Raw genomic sequence first — 21,656 nt, 5'->3', positions numbered from 1 at the left:
GCGGGTCCGAGGCAGAGGGAGCGTCCAGAAGGCGTGACGTCGGGCGCCGGGGGCGTGTCCGGGGGCGGGGCGTGTCCCTGAGGGGACGCCCGGGATCCGGGGGCGTGTCCTAGGGGGCGGGCCGTGCCCCGGGGGCGTGGCGTCGGGCGCCCTAAGCGGAACCGCCGGGGGCTCTGCCTAGGTCGTCGGGGTCCGTGCGGGGTCGCGGCGCGGCGCGGCCGGGACTCGGGTGCGCCTCGCGGGCAGGGTGAGGCGGCGGGCTCCTTGGACCTCCCCGTGATCGGCGGGCGGAGGGCCCGGCCTGTGCTCGGGGCCCACTCGGGGCGGTGGCCAGCCTGTGCTCTGACCCGCCCGTGGACGCCGTCCCGGCGGCTGCATCCTCGGCCGGGTCGGGGGTGGACCGCGCTGCTCGCCCGCCGCCCCGCTTAAGGGAAAAATGTCCACTTTCAGGGAAACGCCGGACACTGCCTCGCGCCCTTGGAAAGCCGAGCCTTTGTGTCCCTGCGGGTTCTGCCCGGATTTCGGTGCGATGGAGCCCCAGGCGGGTCTCCGCGTCCTCCTGTGCCTGGCACTCTGCGGCCTGGGCGGCGCGCGCGGGGTCTGGAGCAGGTGAGCCGCCTGGAGCGGGGCCGGGGCGGGGCCTGCGGGGGCACGCAGGTGCCGGGAGACCCCAAACCCCTCACAGAGGTGGTGCACACGCGTTCCGTGCAGGTTCCGGCACGACTCTGAGGAGCCGTAGTGTTTCCTCTTTTAAAGTTTGTTGCTCTGGCCCTTCCTCCCCTCCCTCTGGTTCGCTCTTTTCATCCTTCCTGTTGCAGCTGACCAGTTAGGGATAAACTTGCTGTGCTGGAGAGGATTCTCATTTGCTTTTGTGGAGGAAGCCAAGATTTGAGTACCAGGTTTTAATTTTCTTCTCTTTTTTGGAGGACGATGATTGTGTTGATAGAAAGCTTTCATAACTTACTTCGTAGGTGTGGGAAAAGGTCAGTTTTCCTTTTGAATTAAGCACCATTGCTGTTTTATCATTTACTTTAAAGGATAACATTAAACTTCAGTTTTGCCAGAAAGTGTATTTTCTGAAAAAGAGCTGTATTAGTTAATTATCACCATCAAGTTAAGAGTCTCTCACTGGAGAGATAATGTGGTGTGCTGGTTGAGTGTGAACGGCTAGGTCAGATCCAGTGTGTGACCTAGGAGCTCTCCACCAAGGTCATCTGTAAAGTAGAGAGAGTAACAGAACCCATCCTGGCCAGTGGTAATCCATACATGTTAGCTGAAGATGTTAGGCTGCAGTATGTGGTGCCGCCAACCCCCTTTCTCCCATGATTCATGAGTCTGGTATAACTGGCGAGCCAGGCATGGTTTGGAGAACCCCAGGTTGATTCAGACCCCGAGGACCTCACGGGTCAGCAGGTGTTTTCCGAGACCCTCTTCCTCCTCAGAGTGGGCCTTTCTCCTCGTGGTGCTGTCAGCGTCTCCAGGGCTTTGGGAAGACGTTTTTCTTAAGCTCACAACACTCTTTTGCCTGGGTGGTCGGTGGACTTTGTGCTACAGACGCTCAGTCTTGATGGTTGCGTTGTAAACTGCATCCTGGGGTCCAGGCTTCCTGGCCTTCCAGGCTCAGATCCCACCAACTGAGATAAGGTTTTCCTACCCAGAAAAACATCTCCTAACGCTTCTCCCAGCTCATGCTTACGCTGCCTTTCGTCTCTTTTTTCTCTTATAAAGAGAGTGTGCTCATTAGTTCAGACTGAAAACAGGTTTCCAGTACTGTGAATTCTCTACTTACTCACCAGTGCTCAGTTATTTACAAAAGATGATGTGTAAGAACTTAATTCTGTTTGGCTTTTGAATCGTTTCTTCTGGAATTTAATTTATGTTACTTTCCTCTTGCTGCTGCTCTTTCCCGTCTATAAAGCGAGTGTTTTTGCAGGCCTCCCTTTCTGCCTCAGTCTCCGGCGTGCTGAACCCTGCACCTGGTTGGAGGTCTCCAGCTGAGAGTCCCCAGCATGAGCACTACTCCACAGTCCCTTATGGAACGTCTTAGGGCCGGGTGGGTTTCCCGGGGTACAGGCGGTTCGGGGCACGGGCCCTGTTCTAGACGTTCGAGCACCCTGAGAGCAGGCGTCACCCGTTCTGCAAGAACGAGTAGCTCCCCAGTGGAAGGGGTCCTGCCGTTAGCCTTGTGCACTTCAGATCATATTTTGTGGCCAAATGAACTACAGAAGCCTTTCTGTTTTCAGAAACTTGTGGGTTTCACAGATGCTCCTGTGGGTAACGGGTGTGTTTCTGAACCGCATGAACGTCCTGAGGAGAAGGGCACTTTCTGGCCGGTTCCCTTGCTCCAGGCCTTCCTGGGTACTCATCCAGAATTTCAGCCCCTCCCCACCTGGCAGCCCGTCCTCCTGCTCAGTTATACTCGTTACCGCTTCTTATCGCTGTAGGACACCGTGTGTTTTCTTAGTCACCACGGTGGAAGTCTTCCTCACTGGCACGTGAGCTGCAGGTGGTGGGACTCCCCCGCTGGGTCAGGGGAGCACCTCCCCATCACTTCAGCACCCCCATCCCCCAGCAGAGCCTGGAGACCCCCATCACCTCAGCACCCCCATCCTCCAGCAGAGCCTGGGGACCCCCATCACCTCAGCACCCCCATCCCCCAGCAGAGCCTGGCCTGTACTCAGTGTTTATTGCATGAATCATGGCGTGAATGGATGGATGAATTACTTTTTCTGTAACTTTTAAAAGTTCTTGAAAAATAAGTTTCTCGTCTTTCAACAGTGGCAACCAGGAGTGGAAGAAACTAATCATGGTTCACCACTGGCCCACGACAGTGTGCATGGTGAGTCCTGCCCGCGCAGCCCCTGGTCCCATGAAGCCCGTACAGAGGGGGCTGGGGTGCACGTGTCCTCCCTGAGCGTCTCCAGCTGCGGCCTCTCCCTGCCCAGCTCAGCTGCGCCGTCCCTCCGGAGACTGTCCTCCAGGAGGCTGTGTGAGTTCCCAGGGGCCGGGACACAGGACCACAGTCTGGCCAGCTCACACGTTTATTCTTGCATTTCCGGGGCTGGAAGTCTGAAACCAAGGTGTGGGCAGCTTCCTTCTGGAAGTTTTGAGGGAGAGTCTGTTCCACGCCTGTTCCTGGCTTCTGGTGTGGCCGGTCCCCCTTGGCTCGTGGACACAGTCTCCTCTGTCTGAGCATGATTGTCCCGTTTCAGGTCCTTCTGTTTCTTACAAGAACCCCAGAGTTTATGTTTAGGGCCCACCCTCATCCAGTCTGACCTCATCTTAACTTGATGGCGCCTGCAAAGGCCCTGTTCAGATAAAGCCACATTCTCGGGTGCCTGGGGTTAGGACTTCAGCACATCCTTTCGGGGACGCGGTTCCACCCACCACAGGCCTGGACTCGTCCCCTCCCTCGGTCGTGGCAAGTCTTATTAAAATGTCTCCGGGGAGTCTTCTTCATCCTCTTTGCTCTGCTCAGCACGGGCGCCTGCCCTCCCTCAGCTCGGCCTCCGCCGGGCTCGCCCCATGCCCTGTGTCCTTGCAGACTGTGTCACTGAGGCTCAAGAGAGAGGCAGCAGGAGGCCCCCGCCCCACCTGCCCTCTCCAGGCCCTGCCCGCCTCACCCACCTTGGGGGCAGTTGTAAATCCAATCCTGGTGTCCGCGGCACAATTCTGAAGCGTTTCACCACGTTGCTGAGCTATCTTTAATGTTACTGACAGTGTTTCTGGAATTTTGACTTGAAAATTCTTAATTTTGAGGCCCTTTTTTAAATTACTGCAAGATGGAGACATTTATAAATTGCAAAACAATCCCCACCGCAGTGTTAGCTACCACCTCCATCCCATCACGTAGTCCCCGTGTCTTCTCCGTGGCGAGAACAGCTGAGGTCACTCCCAGCAGCGTTCGGGTGCAGGATCCGGCCATAGCAGCGGCGGTCACCACCCTGTCCCTAGCCCCTCGGGCTTGTTGCTCTTGTACCTGGAGCCTGTGTCCTTGCAGCAGCGTCTCCCCGTCTCCCCCGCCCTCCGCCCCTGGCAGCCACCACGCTGCTCCCGCGGACACTCACTTCTAACAGGGCACCGCTTTCTATATCAGACTGCTCTGTGCTTAGTTCTCCATGCTTGACGACTTACTGTCTCTTTCTTCTGGTGCTGTGTCTGCTCTGGGGTAGCGGGCACAGTTGGACGGGAGTAGAGTGGAGTTTTCAAACTAATCAGTTTTCAGTTTATTTGAAACCCTAGCTCACTCCCAAGCAGCTGGAGCTGGGGGCCGCGGGTGCCCTGGGGAAGGATCTGTGTGTGGAGAGCTCACACCTTGGGTAATGCTGGAAGATCTGCCTTCAGGAAATGGGACAAAATATGGGGTGTCTCTGTGTGCTGACCAAGCACCCGTGGAAGTGCGTTAGAAACGAGATTTAAAGAAATCAATTGTTAGGGAAACATCATTGTTAGGGGGTTCCTGTCTCTCCAGGGAGGCCGTCACAGGGGTTCTGTTATTCCAGTCAAGGTGTCATCTTGGGGAGCAGGCCCGTCTCTGGGCTCCTTCCCCTGTGAGTGATATAAGCATCGCAGGTGCAGGGACAGGGTTCACGCCAGGGGCTGACAAACCTGTGCTGACCCTTGATCCCAGTTACCCCCAGAAAGACAGAGATCCCGGCTGAAAACCCATACTGGGGCCTGGCTTCGCTCCTTACAGCCTTGCACGGTGGGAAGCGGCCCCCTTGCTTGGACTGTGTTTTCCTTCGGGATGCAGGGCGTGCAGCTGGGGTGCAGGTGGGCTGACGTCTGCGACCTCTCCCTCCTGCTCCGGTCCTGCTCTTTGTCATCCGTCACTCCTGCCCCTCCTGCAGCCTCCTCACAGCAGACATTTCAGTCACCTGCCCTGCCCTAAGTGACAGGCCAGCTGGAAAAAGAAGCTGCCTCTCTGTAACACAAGGTGATGCACACGGGATGGCTTCCACGTGAGCAGGACCCTCCCTGCTCCTCGCCATAACCAGCGTCTTTTTTTGTTGTTGCTTTTTGTTTGTTTGGGGAGGTTAATTAGGTTTATTTACTTATTTATTCAAGTTAACGCAGGTACTGAGGATTAAACCCAGGACCTCATGCATGCTAAGCACACACTCTACCGCTGAGCTCCACTCTCCCCACAATGTCTGCTTTTTATTTGCTTTTCACTGCAGGGTCCACAGGCCCTGGTTTTCTCACCGCCTGAGAGCTGAGATGTATTTCTTTACAGTTATTTGTTTCAGAAAAACTCCACTTTAGCTAAACAATTTGTAGGTCCCTAAAAAGTGTTAGACTGAGATTTTTGTCTATGAGTTTGTCTTTAATGTTAAGGATATGCTCCTGTTCTCACCTTGGCATCTTTGTTGGCTGCAAGTTTTCAGTGCTTATTATTCTACTGTAGTGTTTGCAGCTGGTACCTGAACAAACTTGAGTGTAACAGGGTCCCATCTTGTTCTCATTTTTGATGGTATGATAAGAAAATTATTTGTGGGTAAGTATAAATGTACCCATCCAATGGACTTAATTTTCAGGAACATAAAAAGAGGAAAAATAGCTTTTTAATTCTGTTTTCTAAGTTGTTTGAAAGTTGTTCCACTCATTTCAAATAAAACATCGAGCCCCCATGTGGTCTCCTCATGAATGTATTGCCAGAATGCATTTATTGTAAGTCATCATGGATTTGATTTTGTGCTGGCCCTGTATGGAATCTCATTGATGTCTGTCAGAAGAAAGGAAGGCTGCTAAATATATTTAATAAACAGTGAACCAGTTGTCTCGTCTATGTCTTTTCTCCCCAGGAAGTTGGAAACAGCTGTAGTGCCCCCCCAGATTACTGGACGATACACGGATTGTGGTAAGTGCTTCATGCATTTAAAACGTAAAACAGCCAGAAGCTGGCTGACCTGAAACTCCAGCTTGAGTCTGCTCCTTACATTTATGCTTGTGGGTTTTGTTAGGAGCTTATTCAGTAACAGATCCTTAAAGATGTCGTCATCTTTCTATCATAGCCCTAATTCTGCGGTCATTTAGTACAGTAACAGTCTGGTTTAAATGTGCTTTTAGGGACTCTGGGTACTTTTTTTTATTTTTTGCTTTTTTTATTGAAGTATAGTCATTTTACAATGTTGTGTCAGTTTCTGGTGGACACCATCAGGTTTCAGTCACACATGTACATACATACATGCCTTTTTATATATTCATAAAGATACACATATATCTCCTTTTATAGTCTTCTTCATTATAGGTTACGACAAGGTATTGAATATAGTTCCCTGTGCTCTACAGTGGGACCTTGCTTATCTGTTTTATATAGAGTAGTTAGTATCTGCAAATCTTGAGTCTGTACATTTTAGATCACTAAATTTCAATATTCTCATTTTCTTCTTTTGGAGGCAATAAGTAAATGCATAGAAATAAAAGGGTGTATATGTCGTGTACATTATATGCATGTGTATTATACACACTTCACAAACACCCAAATTCTTTTTTTGGGGGGGTCTGCCTGCATTTATTTGGTTTGTTCTTTGTTATATGTGCGTATATTCATGATGCTAAACTCTATGGGTTAATTTGCCCCATTAGAGGGATCGCCAAGTCCCTCTCCGTGCAGGAGCGACGTCCTGGCTCTTGCTGGTTCCTGGGGAACAGGGGTCAGCAGAAAATAAATTAAACTGGGGCTCGAGGATCTGGCCTTGTGGGCGATCTGGACGCTGGTCTCTGGGGTCTCCGGCTTTCCAGGATTTTGTTCACTCCCTGGGCTGTCTTCTGGCCCCCGGGAGGGTGCACAGCCCTGCAGGGAGCCGTGCTGGTCCCGGGGTAGCTGAGGGGCTGGGCCGGCCTGTAGACCCTGGAGGCCGGAAAGGGATGTAGAAAGCAGGTTTGGTGCTGTCGTGAATTGAGCTGAAGACTGAGAGTTGCGTCCAGGGTTAGACAATGAGGACACGATTACCTGCAGCAACATCGAGGGAACTGGTCTCTGCTTGGTGTTAAAGAAAACTCATGCCAGCCGATCTCGAGTCGTTACCAGGCGCTCTCTGAGCACGATCCTTGTGTTGTCCCATTAATTAATCCATGTGTTGTACCATTAAGCTTGCTGTTCTCTCTGTGGTTGGGGAAAGATTTGCAAACGACAGCGCGGCTGGGAAGCCCCGCCAGGCCTGGCTCCAGAGCGCCCCCTGCCGGACTCTTTACTTCGCTTCTTCTGCAAGAACGTCCGCCGGGGTCTTTGTAACTCGACTTCCTGCTTTGAAAGAAACTGGAACTGTGGCCACTTGTACCGGAGCGTGACCCCCGTGGCGTGAGGGATTCCCATTACAATTCACCTGCCTCTTGTTCTCTGCAGATCTTAGTGCCAGCATCTTCTCATGCTGCGTGGAACCAGCCCAACCAAGACTAACGTTGTCTTTCCCATTTTAATTTCAAGGCCTGATAAAAGTGAAGAGTGTAACCGATCCTGGCACTTCAATCCAGAAGAGATCAAGGTATTCACTTGACTTATGTTACCTGCGCTGCAGAGTGCCCCACAAGAATGACTCTCCCTCCCAGACACCTTCACCAGGATTTACTGATACCTAAAGCAGTCCCACAGATGAAATACGATTTGTATTTAATTAAGTCCTCCTCTGCTGTGAGCCCAGAGCGCTGTGTGACTCTATGATTGGACAGCAGGTGTGAGTGAGCCGGCTCCGCCATGGCCCCGGCTCCGGTCCTGTCAGCGCTGTTCCCGGACCCCTGGCCGGCTGGGCCTGTCCTGAGGCGTGTGTCCACAGCCGTGGTCTGGGGAGATCCATGGCACCGGGCTGTCCAGACCGTGGGTGGGTAGGTTTCTCCATGGGGCCCGTGAGCGGGGAGGATGAAGGCTTGTATCTCAGAGTAACTCGTGGTTACGAGTGTTGGTAGCAGAAGTTCTCTTTTGAGACACTCCTTCCTCATCCACACACACACACAGGTGTGTTCACCTCTCCACGGGGTGCTGACCACCCCAGGTATGTGATTAGTCGCCTATCAGGGTAACTAGTACCAGGATTTACGGGGCAGGGTCTTCAATATTGTTGGGGCCTCCCTGAAAATATGGGGTATAGTTAGGGTTTGTTGCTAGAATTATGGGCCCCCAAAAGGACAAGGTAATTAGTTTCAGACCCATCACAGGTTCTCGTCCAAATGGAATTATTTCTCCTTTTCCTTTCTGGGAGGGCCTGCAGTGGTGTGAGCAGGAGGCCTGAGAGGCCAAGAGCCGTCTCTGAGAATTATTAGTGTGCCCCAAAGCCTGGTGATGTCTCCTTCAGGCTCAGACACTTGTCTCTTCCCAGACTCACGTCAACTCCCCCTGACGTTCCTGATTAGAATCTTGTGATCCAACAGTGGACTTGGAGGTTCATTTGCTCAAACGATGTACTGGGGCCAGCAGTCTGTCAGGCCCTGTGCCAGGGGCTGGAGACACAGGGAGCAGAACCAGAAGTGGTCTCTGGCCCTCTGGGGCCCAGGTGCCGATGAAGTCATCACACGCAGTCCAGAATGACCATCTGGGTGCCTGGAGGGAAAAGTAGTCACTCCAAGCTTAGGACGGTGGACCTAGGTGGGAGGAGGTGATAATGAGCTGGAATCTGACTGAACCAGAAGGAAGAGGAGGGCTGAGGAGGTGGCAGCAGCATATTCAAAGGCCCTGGGGTAGTACAGAGCTTCTGAAAAACTGGGAGGAAGCTAGTGTGTCTGGGGGTGAGCAGGGAGCCTGGCTGGTGTCCAGGGCCAGACCACACGGAGCCTTGTGTGCTGGTTAAGAGTTGTCTCCGTGAGTCGGAAGTCATTGGAAGCATTCAAGCTGGCGAGTGAAATAACCCAGTGAGGCTCTTCTGTTGGTTGCCCCAGCTGCGTGTCAGTGGTGAGAGCTGGGGGGGGAGACAAGCGAGGGGGCTCCCGCAGGCCCTTCAGGAGGTTAGGAGCTTGAATAGACGGAGGCTGGGGGAATGGAGAGGGGGAGGGGGCATCCCAGAAACAGGGTGCATGGGCTCCGGATGGCCGAGAGAGGGCGCATCAGGCCGGACCGACACTGGGCCTGGCTTGTTTGGCTAGCTGGGCGTCAGCCGCCTTCCCTGGCAGGGGACTCTGGCAGGGGACCAGACCTTGGCAGGTGTGAGATCGTGGGTCAGCGGTGGACACGAGCAGTTTGAAGTGCCCGGAAATGTCCAGGAGGGCTCAGTGTCAGAGAGGCTGAGCCAGTATGAATACTTCATGACTCACTGAAGTTTGTAGGTGACTGTAGGTTCACTCTTGGTGTTTGTAGTTTCTGTGTCACCACTGTAGCATCACAGTGGTTTCACTGCCCTGAAAACCCTCTGTGCTCCACCTACTCGTCCACTCACGCACCCACCCGACCCCTGGCAACCACTGCCCTTTTTACTGTCTCCGTGGTTTTGCCTTTCCCAGAATGTCATGGAGTTGGGATCACACAGTGTGTAGTCTTCAGATTGGCTCTCACTTAGTCACATGCATTTAAGGTTCCTCCATAGCTTTTCATGGTTTGATCGCTCATTTTTCAGTGCTGAATAATATTTCATTGTCTGGATGGACACAGTTTGTTTATCCATTCACCTCTGAGAGCTCATATTTTCATACTTTTATGTTACTCAAATTTCCTCTTTTTTTAAAAATTGAATTATAGTCGATTTACATTGTTGTGTTAATTTCTGGTGTACAGCATGGTGATTCAGTTACACATACATGTATGTTTTTCTTTTTCATATTCTTTTTCATTATAGGCTATTACAAGGTATTGAATTTTGTTCCCTGTGCTGCACAATAGGACCTTGTTCAACTTTTTTTTCTTCCTTTTTTTTTTTTTTTAGTTTTTTTGGGGGTTGATAATTAGGTTTATTTATGTAATTGTTTATTTAATGGAGGCGCTGGGGATTGAACCCAGGACCTTGTGTATGCTGAGCACACGCTCTACCACTTGAGCTACACCCTCCCCCATCTTGTTCAAATTTCACTTCTTGGTGTGATTTAAGAAACGCTTCACACAAAATAAGCACAGAATTGCCTTACTCAGTCCAGTGTTGTTAATTCACAGAGCTCCGTTCTTTTAACGTGGTAGTTTATCAGATTTGCCTTCTAGGTTTTGAGCTGTTGGGCCTTGCATAGACTCGCTGTTTCTGTTACTGTTACGCGCAGGACCTACTGCCGGACATGAAGATGTACTGGCCGGACCTGCTGCACTCGTCCCCTAACCGCAGCCTCCACTTCTGGTGAGTGACGCGCCGGGGGGATGGCTTCGTGGCCACGGTCTGGCTGGAGCTGCGGGCAGCACAGGGGACGGGAAACAGCCATAGAACATGGCTCCGGAGCCTGAGGACTGGGAACCCCCTCTCATCGGGGGTGCCGGCACGGGGGCCTTTCTCCAATGGATCAAAAATTAGGGCAGGTAGAATTTACTTTGTCAGCTTGGTTTTTAGTTAGTTACATCATTCATTGCTTGATTTTAAAAGCTTCCTCTACGGAGGTTTAACTTGCATATCTGAAAAGCTGTCACTCTAAGTTAGACAGGAGAGGATGTTTCTTAAAGAAATTGTGCTGTTGTCCTGCAGTAGATCAAGGAAAAAGAAGACGTACTTAATGAGACAATAACCTCATTCCTGCGACTTGGGGTGGAGGGAAAGTGAGGTCTTCACTGCAGGCTGAGGCAGGCTGTCCCAGTGAAACCTCTTTGGTTTAGCTGAGCCTAGAGGAAAGGTGCTGTGTTTAATAGCCTTTTCAATCATTGCTTTTGAAGAAGATAGAATTAACATTCCTTTTATTTGCATTATATTAACTGAAGATAATTCTTCATTTTCTCCCTAATTTTAATAAGGTGATTTATAATTCACTTCACCACAAATCAGGTTTTGTCCAAAATGATTAACTGCGAAATATTTTTGTGTAGAATTTTCAGGAAGGCTTATATTTGGAAAAAAGCTTTTTGGAACAAAGCGGCACGCCAGTGACGTCTGTCCACCTGGTTCCCTGGGGTGGGGTCTGCAAGTCCCCTGAGGGCGTGTGGCGGGGAAGTGGTTCCGGAGTCCGGGCAGGGGGCGGGGCTGGGGGCTGCTGTCACGCCTTCAGGAGAAGCGACAAAAGCCCCGTGCAAGTCGGGCCTCAGGGCTGCTCCGTGCAGCCTGTGTTCTAGAAGATGGTTTCAAAACAGAGGATGGCCTTACTGAGTTGAAATAGCGGAAAACAGTGGAAACACTTAGATAGCAACTCACAGTACACGTCAAAACAATGAGGCTTTGGCAACTCAGTAAAGAACACAGGGTATCTCCAGTTGTTACAACGTTCTGTGATAGCCAGTCGGATTTTTGCCAAATGACTTAAAAATGCATCACCAGTGAACACAGTGAAGGCCTCTCCTGTCGTGGGGGGAGGTTTCCGTCAGAAACTGCTCTTTAATCTCGAATGAGAATCTAGTGTGCAGAGCAGAGGGTCGTGGTGTTACTTGGTGCTGGAGATAATTCCCTGGCATTGACTCCATTAACAATACTGGCCACGTTGAAAAATGCTCTGCACACAGCCCCCTGCAAAGTAGGATTTTTGTTGGTTTTTTGATTGTTATACGAAAAAGAACGAGCGTTTGCTCACTCCCAGCTGGCGATGCAGCCTCGCCGTGGAGGATGTCCCTGGGGAATCAGTCGCTGCCTTTTGTCCCCAAGACGGGCCAGACCAGGGGGCAGAGGTGACGTGACATCAGCTCCTGTGCCCTTCTGGGGGAGTGAGAGGGTGGCACCATGTCCCTTCTGATTGGGAGCTGACAGTTCTGTGTTAAATGAAGAGTGTCCAATTCCAAATGGTGTGTGGTTAAAGGTTCTGAGCGACACTCACATCAGGACTTCAGCATTATCTTACCCCTACCATCTTTTGAGTTAAACTTGCTTGGGAATAATCATTGTTCACATTTAATAAGTATTTTTAGGACCTAAAACTGTTTTGGCTTGTGTGAAAGTGCGTTTCGTGACTCCCCCAGCACCCCCGGAGAAGGTCCTAGAATTACTGTTCCTGTTTTACAGAAACTAAGGCACCCGTAACTCAGGTTATATATTCAATTAGTTGGAAAGAGTCTTCTTTCTGTACTTAATGGAATTTGGAAAGTTACCCAGTAAGTCACCCTGGAAACTAGATGAAGAAGTTAGTTGTTCATCGTCTCTTTCCCTGTGGTTTTCTTGGGTCTGAGAGACTTGTAACTTGCAGCCACTCAGAACTGCACCCTGGGTGAAGCTGGCCGAAGAATTAGGGCACATTTAGACTGTGTTTCTGTGAGACTGCCTGGGGGTGCCTTTTGAATGCCTGCCTGAACGTTACTTACTGAATCCTGATGAGTTACCGACCAAGCTGAGAAACGACGAAGCTGAGAAAGGCTGGTGCCATTTCATGTCCGCGCTAACCGTGGCTGACATCTGGACTGACAGGTTGTCGGTCATCCTAAAGGTGGTTTAGCAGGTGAGGGATGACAGCACAGGACAGTGGGAAGGGCCCAGCGCGGGCTCTGGTGCCGGTCGGGGCTGCCTGGCCCGGTGGCAGGGAGGCTGGTTCCTAGCCAGACCCTCTGAGTCCCCGATTCCCCGTTTCTAAACCAGCGGTAATATTTTCACCTTGCAGAGTGGTGAGAACCAAACGAAGAATGTGAAACCGTTTTGTAAAACTTTAACCTTCAATAAGATGTGAGGAATTATCAAGAGCATTGTTCTTCTTAAATACAAATTGCTGCGTGTTTGCGGACATTTGGCTGTGCTGTTAGTTTAATGCGGTCATCTGTAGACGGAGGTCTACACTGTGATCGTGAGCTAGGGGAAGCTCAGGCCATCTTGCTAATTAGCGGGTCTGCCTTTTCTTTGCCGGTTGCTCGGAAGTGGCAGTCTGGGCGCCGCTGTGGCCGTCCCCAGCCGTGCAGCCCGGGCTTTGCGGGGCAACACCCCGCCCTGTGAATTTGTGGCGCTCGATCAATGGCGTTTTCCTTCTTCTCAGCTGGATTTGTTGTTGGTCAGATCGGAACTGGCTGGCAGAGGAGATCCTGGAGAGAGGCCGAAGGGTGCCCTGGGAGATGGTGTCCTCTGTGGGGCGTTGAGGCGGGAATTCTGGCCCTCCCGCTCGGGGGGAGCAGCCGCCTCGGCGCGTGGCGCCCTGCACTCGGAGCCCGTGCAGACGCGCTCCGTGGAGGCGGTGCCTTTACTTTGTAGTAACGTAAACATCCGCGCAGGAGGCACGAGTGGGAGAAGCACGGGACGTGCGCAGCCCAGCTGGACGCCCTCAACTCCCAGAAGAAGTACTTCGGCAAGAGTCTGGGTCTGTACAAGGATCTCGCCCTGAACAGGTAGGTGACGGTGCGGCCGCCCCTCGCAGGCAGTTCCTGAGCTGCGGCTTCGCCGTCCGCTCCCCGCCCCCTGGGGTCCCCCATCCCCGGGGTTGGGGGAGCAGCCCTGCCTCGTGTCCCGTGGACCCGGCCAGCGGGATCACCCCGAGAGATGCTTGTGCGTCCCACTCAGCCTTCCCGGGTCAGTGGGGGCTCCGACCACGCAGCGCGGACGGAGACTCGGGGACTCGGCAGATGCCGCGTTGTCAGCCTAAGGGATGCAAGACTGACCCGGGCGCGCCCCTTCCAGCCGCGCTTTCCGACGGAAGCACGTTGCGTTAGTGAGAACTGTACGTCCAGAACCTTTGGGTCTTTGCTCTGGTGTCCCTGGAACAGGCAGGAAGGGCGCTGGGCGAAGTTCTTAAATCGCTAGAAATTGCCTGGGCCCACGCGTGCCTGCCCCAGACCTCCGCTCCGGAGAGGCTCCTGCGCCTCCCGACTCATGAAACCCCCATGACAGCCCCGCTGGGAGCAGGCGGGCCGCCGAGGAGCCGGGCGAGGCCGGCCCTCCACGTGCGTGAGCATTTCCTCCCGTCCTTCATCGAAGTGGTCACCATAAACCACAAACCTGTGTTAAAAACCACGATGGTAGATGATACAGCTTGCTGAGGCTAGAGCTCCAGCAAGAACCTTTGCAGAAGGGTCCTGTTTCAGCTGAGTCGCGTCTCAGAGATAAAGACACCTTTCCTGGTTCTCTGCATGCGCTCCCCTCCCCACGCCAGGTGTCGAAGGCTCCACAGGGCTGTGTCCCCTTTACTGTGATCAGAAGCACGTGACAGCTGGGATTGGCAGGAGGCGGATCGCAGGCCATGGCAGGAGGGCAGGCACCTCTGGGGAGGCCGGGATTCCACAAAGAACCTCCGTCCAGCAGCCTCTCAGATCCCCAGCCCCCAGGGCTCCTGCTTGGACTCCAGCCTTTGATCCTGCTCTGAAACAGGAACCAGTTGTGCAGTTTGCACCATTTCTCCCTCCTGGGGTCTTACTTCTGCTGTGAGACGCTGGGTGGGCCGCCCTCAGAGTGGGAAATCTCTTCTCCTCTGAGGCCTGCAGGCCTGGCACCCACGCTAAGGACGTTTTACATAAATGGCAGCATTGTACGCATCCTGGGAGGCGAGAAGATCTGTAGGCTTTTCCTGCTGGAAGCACCCAGAGGTGTAGGTAATACCAGCTTCAGAAGTCATGGAGAGAAGTAGCGAGGGGTGTGTCGTGCAACGCCCGGCAGGGGGGCCCCAGAAGACAAAGCAGGGGTGGCAGTGGCCCCTACGCACGCACAAGGCTCTGCAGGGAAAGACGGTGCCCTCTGTTTCCCAGCACTGACCTCATGGTCCTGATGCAGGAGGGTGTGAGTTCCCGCTGAGTCTGCAGCCCAGGTTTTACTGAATCAAACTGGAAAAGAAGAGTGAATGGATATGCTGAAAGTTTTAAAAGACAGTATCTGAGTAATTCATCCCTTAATGCACCAACTATTTATTAAGCCCCCCTGTTTACACCTTGTGATTCTCAGTGGCTTTGCACACATGCACACACCGTGCACAGCTGCTAAGTCACCGGAGCAGCAGGAAGGCCCAGTGCCCTCGGCCTGGCCGTGGGGGGCGCCGCCCCGCGTCCTGGGGGGTGGGCCTGTTCGCCGAGGGCTGGCTGAGCGGGAAATGCTGCTGGGAGCGGCGTGTCTGCTAACGCCTGGATGGACCATCAGAGAGAAGGCCTGTGCTCGCCCCGCTTCCCCAAGGAAGGTCTAAAGTCTTAGGACTCACAAAATTAAAATTAGGTCCAAACTTAAAATCTCTTACATGTTTCTCTATATTATAAACCATTACAACAGACTGTCCTTTTCTCAGAGGTAAGCCTGCCAACTTAGCACAGACGAGCAGTTTTTCACTCACTTTGTAATATGAAGGACGCAAACCTGAAAAAAATGCAAAATACCTCGAACCTAAGTTCTCAGATTTCCTGCAGATGTGGGCCGGAGGATTAATGCCAAGCTCATCTTAACTCAAAACGTTACAGACTCTGTTCTGAGCTAAACCAAGCTTCCCCAAACGCTTCTCTTTTTACCGTATTTCCTTGACGCCCTAACCCAGGAGGGCCCTAAAACAGCGCTGCCCACAAGGAATAGAACTCATGTAATTTAAAATTTTCTAGCAGCCTCATTAAAAAGAGCAAAAAGGAATAGAAATTTTGTAATGCATTTTGTTTAACCTAATACAGCCAAAATATTATCACTGCAACTTGTAATAAATATTTAAAAAACAGAAATTTTGCATTTCTGGGGCATAAAGTGTTTGAAATCTGGCCTGTGCCCTGCACGGTCAGCCCAAGGATGGGCCATGGGCACGTTTCTTCAAGGACCTTGCCCGCCACCTCTCCTCGCCTTGTTCCGGGAGCTCTGTATCTGAGATCCAAAGATTACCTACCCGCAGCCTTTAGAGAAAGTGTCTCGTTAATGCTTGTATCAGAAACCAGGGCTGTAGGAGGCAGACCCGCCGTCTGATGGTGCTGGTGTCCGGAGAGGCAGCCTGAGTCCCTGCCTCTGCTCCGTGTGGTCATGACCAGGAGAACCCAGAGAGACACGAAGGGGCTGCAGCATATTATTTTAGAATTATTAATCTTTCAATGTTGAACTTTAACGAGAACTTTTTAGCGTTGCACTCCATAATTTAGTAAGTTAACCTCATCATGCTTTGGTGAGCTGGTTAAAACCCTGTGCTTTAGGAAATGATTCAGGGCTGGGGGTACTGCAGGGATTTAAAGATCTGACCCAGTGTGGTTTTTTTAGGCTAAGCTTGGAACCCAGAATCAGTTGCTTATATCTTTCAGAATGGTCGTGGCCATGGGTGGTGACGTGGTGCCCACCGCCCTTGGCAGTGACCGTCGGACGGCAGGAGAGTTTCCGGTGCTAGGAAGGGGTTCGGGTCAGAGGGGCGCGCCAAGGGGAGGGGAGGTCGGGGCAGCCCAAGCACCATGTGTTTGCTGCTCTTGCCAACAGACGTACTGCCCAAGGTAGGAGGAAACACATGCTTTCCTTCAAGAATGTCTTACTTTTTACTATGAAAGATGGTAAGAACAAGAGAGAAAAATGGACATTCATGATACAGCTATTTTTTTCCTTTAAATTTTAGCATACTCCAAAAACTGGGGATAAAGCCATCTAACAGTTCTTACCAGGTAAGCCTTGCTTTCAGCTCCTTGTCCTGTGTCTGCTGACTGGGGACACCCAGCGATGTTCAGGTGTCACTTCAGCCTGTGAGCTACACGTGGGTTTAAAGCAACCCAGACCAGGCCCCCTCCCACTTGAATGTTATGTTCGTAGAAGATTTTATGTGAATTTTGTTTTCCTGTACATACTGAGTGTAAACGGGAGGCAACTTAAACTGATGATTTTGAAGCAGATTGATGGCTCCTCGGTGAGAAGTGTGTTCCAGGTCCTGATGGTGGGATGTGCAGTTGGAAAGCACATTCAGTTTTATAACAGTTTGGGGAAGAAACAAATTCTGTCTGAATTTGTTTTTTTATTGAAGTATAGTCAGTTTACAATGTTGTGTCAATTTCTGGGGTACAGCATAATGCTTCAGTCATACATGAACATACATGTATTCATTTTCATATTTGTTTTTGTGACTGTGACTTATTTCATAAAGCTAGACACTTTTGCGTGCGGGCCCTGCTGGCCGGCAGCCTGCAGTGAAGGGCGCTGTCTGCGCCTGGGCAGCCCGTTGTGAGCACGGTTGCTCAATACCCCTGGTATTGGTGGCCGTCCGACGGCGGGCCTGCAGCCTCTGCTCTCTGGCCCTTTACAGAGTGAGTTTGCTGGCCCTCGCTTTACAGAACCATCTCAGGTTCTTGGGGATAGTTTTTATATTCATCATAGGTGTGGATTTAGAAAAGGCTGCAAGTCACTGATTTTAGCAATTCTGAGGTTCTGGTGTCACGGCTGGAGATGGAGCCGTTATTCTGGCTTCTTGACAGTTTGAGAAGTGGGTCAGCCCTTGGTCTCGCTCTGGGGACCTGCTGTCGCCCCCTCCATGGAGAGGAGGGGTGGAAGGAGCAGTGCCCTTGGGAGAGGGTCCCAGCTGCCCTCTGTCCATCCCTCCATGAGGGAGTGTGTTGCACCGCTCCTTCTCCCTCTTCTGGACTCATGTTTAAGTAGGTGAGAGGAGAGTGTTTTACAGTCTTGCCCGGAGCTTGAGGTTCAAAGAACAGATTTCAGTTACAATAAAAGCAACCAGTCAAGCACGTGTTTTCTTAGCTCCTTCTCCGTGCTGGGGGCACTGGGTTGGGGGTCGGAAGTAGCGTGACGTGTGACATGTGACTCAGGCAGAGGTTCTGGCCTCGGAAAGCTGGTGGGGTCTCCCAGCAGGAGAGCTCTTACTTTTGCACCTGGGACCTGGGAGAGGGGAACCGAGACCACGGAGAGCAACTCATGTGGATGCCGGTCTGGAGGACGGAGCCCAAGGGACACATCCCCTCCTTCCTCTGGGGCAGGGGTCGGGGTCCCTTCTCCAGCATCTTCAAATTCTGTCTGCGAGCCAGTGGAGAGCTCAGGGTGGGGGTGGGGAGACGACGGGGCTGTCGCTAGATGCATTTGCAAGAATAAACCGGAGCTGAGTGTCACTTGAGTCGAGCAGCGCTGTTCATTTTCTCTGTTGAAGTCTCGTCTCTGACGCACTTTACCTCATTGCAGATCTCAGATATTAAAGATGCCCTTGTCAGCGCGTACGGAGTCGCTCCTAAAGTCCAGTGTCTTCCGCCAAAATCGGTCAGATGTGTGATATTCTGTCTTGATTCTATCAAGAAGACAGGTTCAATTTCCCGGGGAGTTTGCTCTTACTGCGGGGCAGAGCTGCGGGGATGGGGGGCTCGTGTGCACCTGTGTGTGTGTGTGTGCCTGTGTGTGCGCGCCTGTGTGTGTGCACCTGTGTGTGTGTGCCTGTGTGTGTGTGCCTGTGTGTGTGCCTGTGTGCCTGTGTGTGTGCACCTGTGTGTGTGTGCCTGTGTGTGTGCCTGTGTGCCTGTGTGTGCGCGCCTGTGTGTGTGCACCTGTGTGTGTGTGTGTGTGTGCCTGTGTGTGTGTGTGCCTGTGTGCTTGTGTGTGTGCCTGTGTGTGTGTGCCTGTGCGTGTGTGTGCCTGTGTGTGCACCGCCTGTGTGTGCGCCGCCTGTGTGTGTGCCACCTGTGTGTGTGTGCACCTGTGTGCGTGCCTGTGTGTGCCTGTGTGTGTGCACCTGTGTGTGTGTGCCTGTGTGTGTGTGTGCCTGTGTGTGTGTGTGCCTGTGTGCGTGCCTGTGTGTGTGCCTGTGTGTGTGCCTGTGTGCGTGTGTGTGCGCCGCCTGTGTGTGTGTGCACCTGTGTGTGTGTGTGTGCCTGTGTGTGTGTGTGCCTGTGTGTGTGTGCACCTGTGTGTGTGCACCTGTGTGTGTGTGGGGGGGTGTTTTGAAATAACAGATTGTTTTTGACACTGTGCTGGGATTCGGCTTGTTTCTGGCGGTTTCTCAGCGAGAAGACCCCTTCTGGAGGGCGGTGCAGGGGGGCCCAGCAGGCGTGGTCACCTGTGCGGTGTGTAGATGAGTTGTGGTTTCTTTCGTAGGCTGATCAAGGTGTCAGTCTTTTTAGCACTAGGGTGCTGTTTACCTGTTTATCTACAAAAAGCCATCTCTTCTCCCCGCATTGTGACACACACGTCTTTCCTTGTAGGGCGAGGAGCTGCAGACCCTCGGGCAGATCGAGCTGTGCTTCACTAAGGACCTGCAGCTGCGAAACTGCACGGACCCGGGGGAGCCGGCGCCCCACAGGCGGGCACCCTGGCCAGCCCGGGCGGCCGCCACCAGCCTGGGGCTGGAGGTGTGTGAGGACGGCCCCGCCTTCTACCCCCCGCCCAAGAGACCAACTACTGGTGCCTAACTTCTGGAAACAGTCTGTGCTTTGAAAAGCAAGAGGAATTGACAAAAGCATTTTAAAAAGCATCTCCAGAGTGAAACTTCTTGGGACAACCTTCATTAACCTCAGCCTGTTTTGTTCATTTTGCTTTTCACTTGGTGTCTGCCAGTTGATTTTTCTGGTTCATGTAAAGACGGGTGAACGTTGGGGACACTGAGGGGTCGGAAAGCACCCCACCTGGTGCTGAGATTAGGGTAAAGCTTGTTTTCTGTGTTTTTCCTTTATTAGACTCTGGCATCCTTGGAAGACAAGTCAGGCAGCCTTGGAGTCTGGGCAGAGGGTGGAGGGACCCGTCTCCCTCTCAGAGTGAGCCACCTTCTTGTTCAGAGAGCACATGGGGGTCATGTTGGGACTGGTCCTCGAGCCGGAGCCCAGGCCACGTGGGGCCGGCGCTGGAGGGCGTCCTTCCTCCTTCCTTGTTCTACGCTCACACGCCAGCATCTCCCTCGGTGGCCTGGCCGGGGCATGTCCTCTGAGGGCCCTGGTGCTGGCAGGCAAGATGCTCCGGGGCTGGGGGGCAGCAGGTGATTTCCTCTTCTTGCCGAAGGAAGTCTGGGTGTAGCACACAGTGCCAGCCGGCATCCCCGGCCAGTCAGTAGATGCTCTTCCCACAAACCGTAAATCCCACAGGTCAGTTTACAGCAAGTTTCCTTTCCTTTCTGCGAGAAGGTAGCATCAGTACTTAGAACGCTGTGACAGTGCGGCCTCAGGTGCGGGGCTGTGTCCTCAGACAGTGATGCCTGGTGACAGGGCTCCTTGTGCAGCTGATGGGGCACCTGGGCTCAGGTGGGCTGCACCAGGCACGGTCCCCACCTGTGGGCTTCACCAGGCATGGTCCCCACCCGAGGGCTGCTCCAAGCACGGTCCTCACCTACTGTAACGGCATTTCACTCATGAAATGATACCTAATGTTCTGTGGAATAGATTTTTCATGCTTTATTAAAACTACCTTTTAACATTATTTCTTCCTGGTCTCTGCTTTTCTTTCTTTTTTTTAAATATTTTAAGCTGCGTGGGTTAAAATATGACCCCAATGTTCCATCTAAATTAGTTCAATATTGCCTTATTTCTTTTACTTAACACTTAAAGTAGAACTTGCCATGTGCCAGGCATTACATTAAGCACTTTAGAATATTAATTTACTTAATCTGAAGAACAACCATATTTTCAAAATAATCCTATCTGTAAAAAACAACCTATTAAATTGAATGACTGGGGAAGGTGATAACTATTAGGAGTAAAGTCTCCGTTATCAGGTTTGATCATCCTTGTTAGCTAACAAGCAATTGTGATTGATTCTAACAGCATAAAGATTTTTAAAGATGGTGACTGTCTCATCAGAGGAAGCCCTAACTTTACTTCCCCACAGGGTGACTCGCCAAGGCTTTTTGTGTGTTCCTAGGGCTGCCCTAACAGTTACCACCGACCGGGAGGCTGACACCAACAGAAATGCCGTCTCCCACAGTTCTGGAGTCCAGACGTCTTGAGATCACGTGTCGGCCTTGGCCCCGAAGGCTCAGAGGAGGTTCCTTCCCTGTCTCTTGTGGCCTCTGGCAACCTCTGCCTGTAGACACATCACTCCAGTCTGTCCCTGTCTTCCCCTGGCTTCTCCCTATGTGTGTCCTTCTCTGTATCTAAATCCCCTTCCTCTTTCTCTTAGAAGGACGCCGTCCTGTGGGACTGGGGCCCACCCTAATGGCCTCATTTTCACTTGGTCACATCTGCAGTGACCCTGTTCCCAAACAGTCACACTCACGGCCCCAGGATTAGAGTGTGGACGTGCCTTTGGGGGCACAGCTCCCCCACAAGCCCTGCAAGCAGGCGGGGCTTGTTTGGATGCCTGACCTTCTCCCCATTAGAGCAGGCTTTACTGGGCGCCAGTTTCCGCGCTCGGTTGGCCCCTCACCCCTCTGGGAAGATGGCGGAGCTCTCTGAAGCCTCTCAGCCCGGGAGGAACCCATGCAAGAGGGCGGCTTTACTTGGTCGGGCCGAGGGGGACTCTTACGTCAGTCTCAGGTTATTCTTTGTAACGTCTGCCTTTGTCACAATGCACACAGGTGAAATGGGGTAACAACACCTATAGATTCTCAGGTGTGCACGTTCAAGATGGGGATGGCTTAGTCACAGCCAGCCGGGCCTTCAGGTGAGAGATGACAGGGCCCTGAACTTCTGGGGCAGAAGGCAGCAGACAGCCTAAATCTGAGGACAAGGATGGGGGGGATGACTGAGAAGGGGGTTCATTCCATGGCAGAGGAGGTTGGTTACCAGGATACATCTCAGCGATCATTCTGGATCAATTCTCCTGGCACCTGGTGGGTCCTTTCAAATATATAGATTCTTT

At 52.2% G+C, this 21,656-nt stretch overlaps 1 protein-coding gene across 3 annotated transcripts; it reads left to right on the top strand.

Moving 5' to 3' along the window:
* The first annotated feature begins 84 nt into the window (after window positions 1–84).
* Window positions 85–20,276, top strand: RNASET2 (ribonuclease T2). 3 transcript variants are annotated; one of them, XM_072966200.1, is made up of 10 exons: window positions 85–229; window positions 451–609; window positions 2,779–2,839; window positions 5,805–5,860; window positions 7,430–7,487; window positions 10,174–10,247; window positions 13,229–13,342; window positions 16,501–16,546; window positions 18,063–18,137; window positions 19,073–20,276. In XM_072966200.1, the coding sequence occupies exons 2-10, from the start codon at window positions 530–532 to the stop codon at window positions 19,277–19,279; spliced, it is 771 nt and encodes a 256-aa protein (XP_072822301.1). In that variant the 5' UTR covers window positions 85–229; window positions 451–529; the 3' UTR covers window positions 19,280–20,276. The 3 variants fall into 3 exon arrangements, with proteins under 3 accessions (XP_072822301.1, XP_072822300.1, XP_072822302.1); XM_072966199.1 differs by having other exon boundaries at window positions 92–247; XM_072966201.1 differs by lacking the exons at window positions 85–229; window positions 451–609 and adding an exon at window positions 1,966–2,053.
* Window positions 20,277–21,656: the final 1,380 nt, after the last annotated feature.

Source organism: Vicugna pacos, chromosome 8 (assembly GCF_048564905.1).
Source record: "Vicugna pacos chromosome 8, VicPac4, whole genome shotgun sequence".
Lineage (NCBI taxonomy): Eukaryota > Metazoa > Chordata > Mammalia > Artiodactyla > Camelidae > Vicugna > Vicugna pacos.
The sequence above is the reverse complement of the archived record's forward strand: the minus strand, read 5'-3'. Positions and strand labels throughout refer to the sequence as shown.

Excerpts from the sequence above, each read along its gene's own strand:
- RNASET2 (XM_072966200.1), top strand. The coding sequence starts at position 530 with ATGGAGCCCCAGGCGGGTCTCCGCGTCCTCCTGTGCCTGGCACTCTGC. Across the intron at positions 5,861-7,429 it reads TGGACGATACACGGATTGTG|GCCTGATAAAAGTGAAGAGT; the intron begins GTAAGTGCTTCA and ends TTTAATTTCAAG. Across the intron at positions 13,343-16,500 it reads AAGGATCTCGCCCTGAACAG|CATACTCCAAAAACTGGGGA; the intron begins GTAGGTGACGGT and ends TTTAAATTTTAG.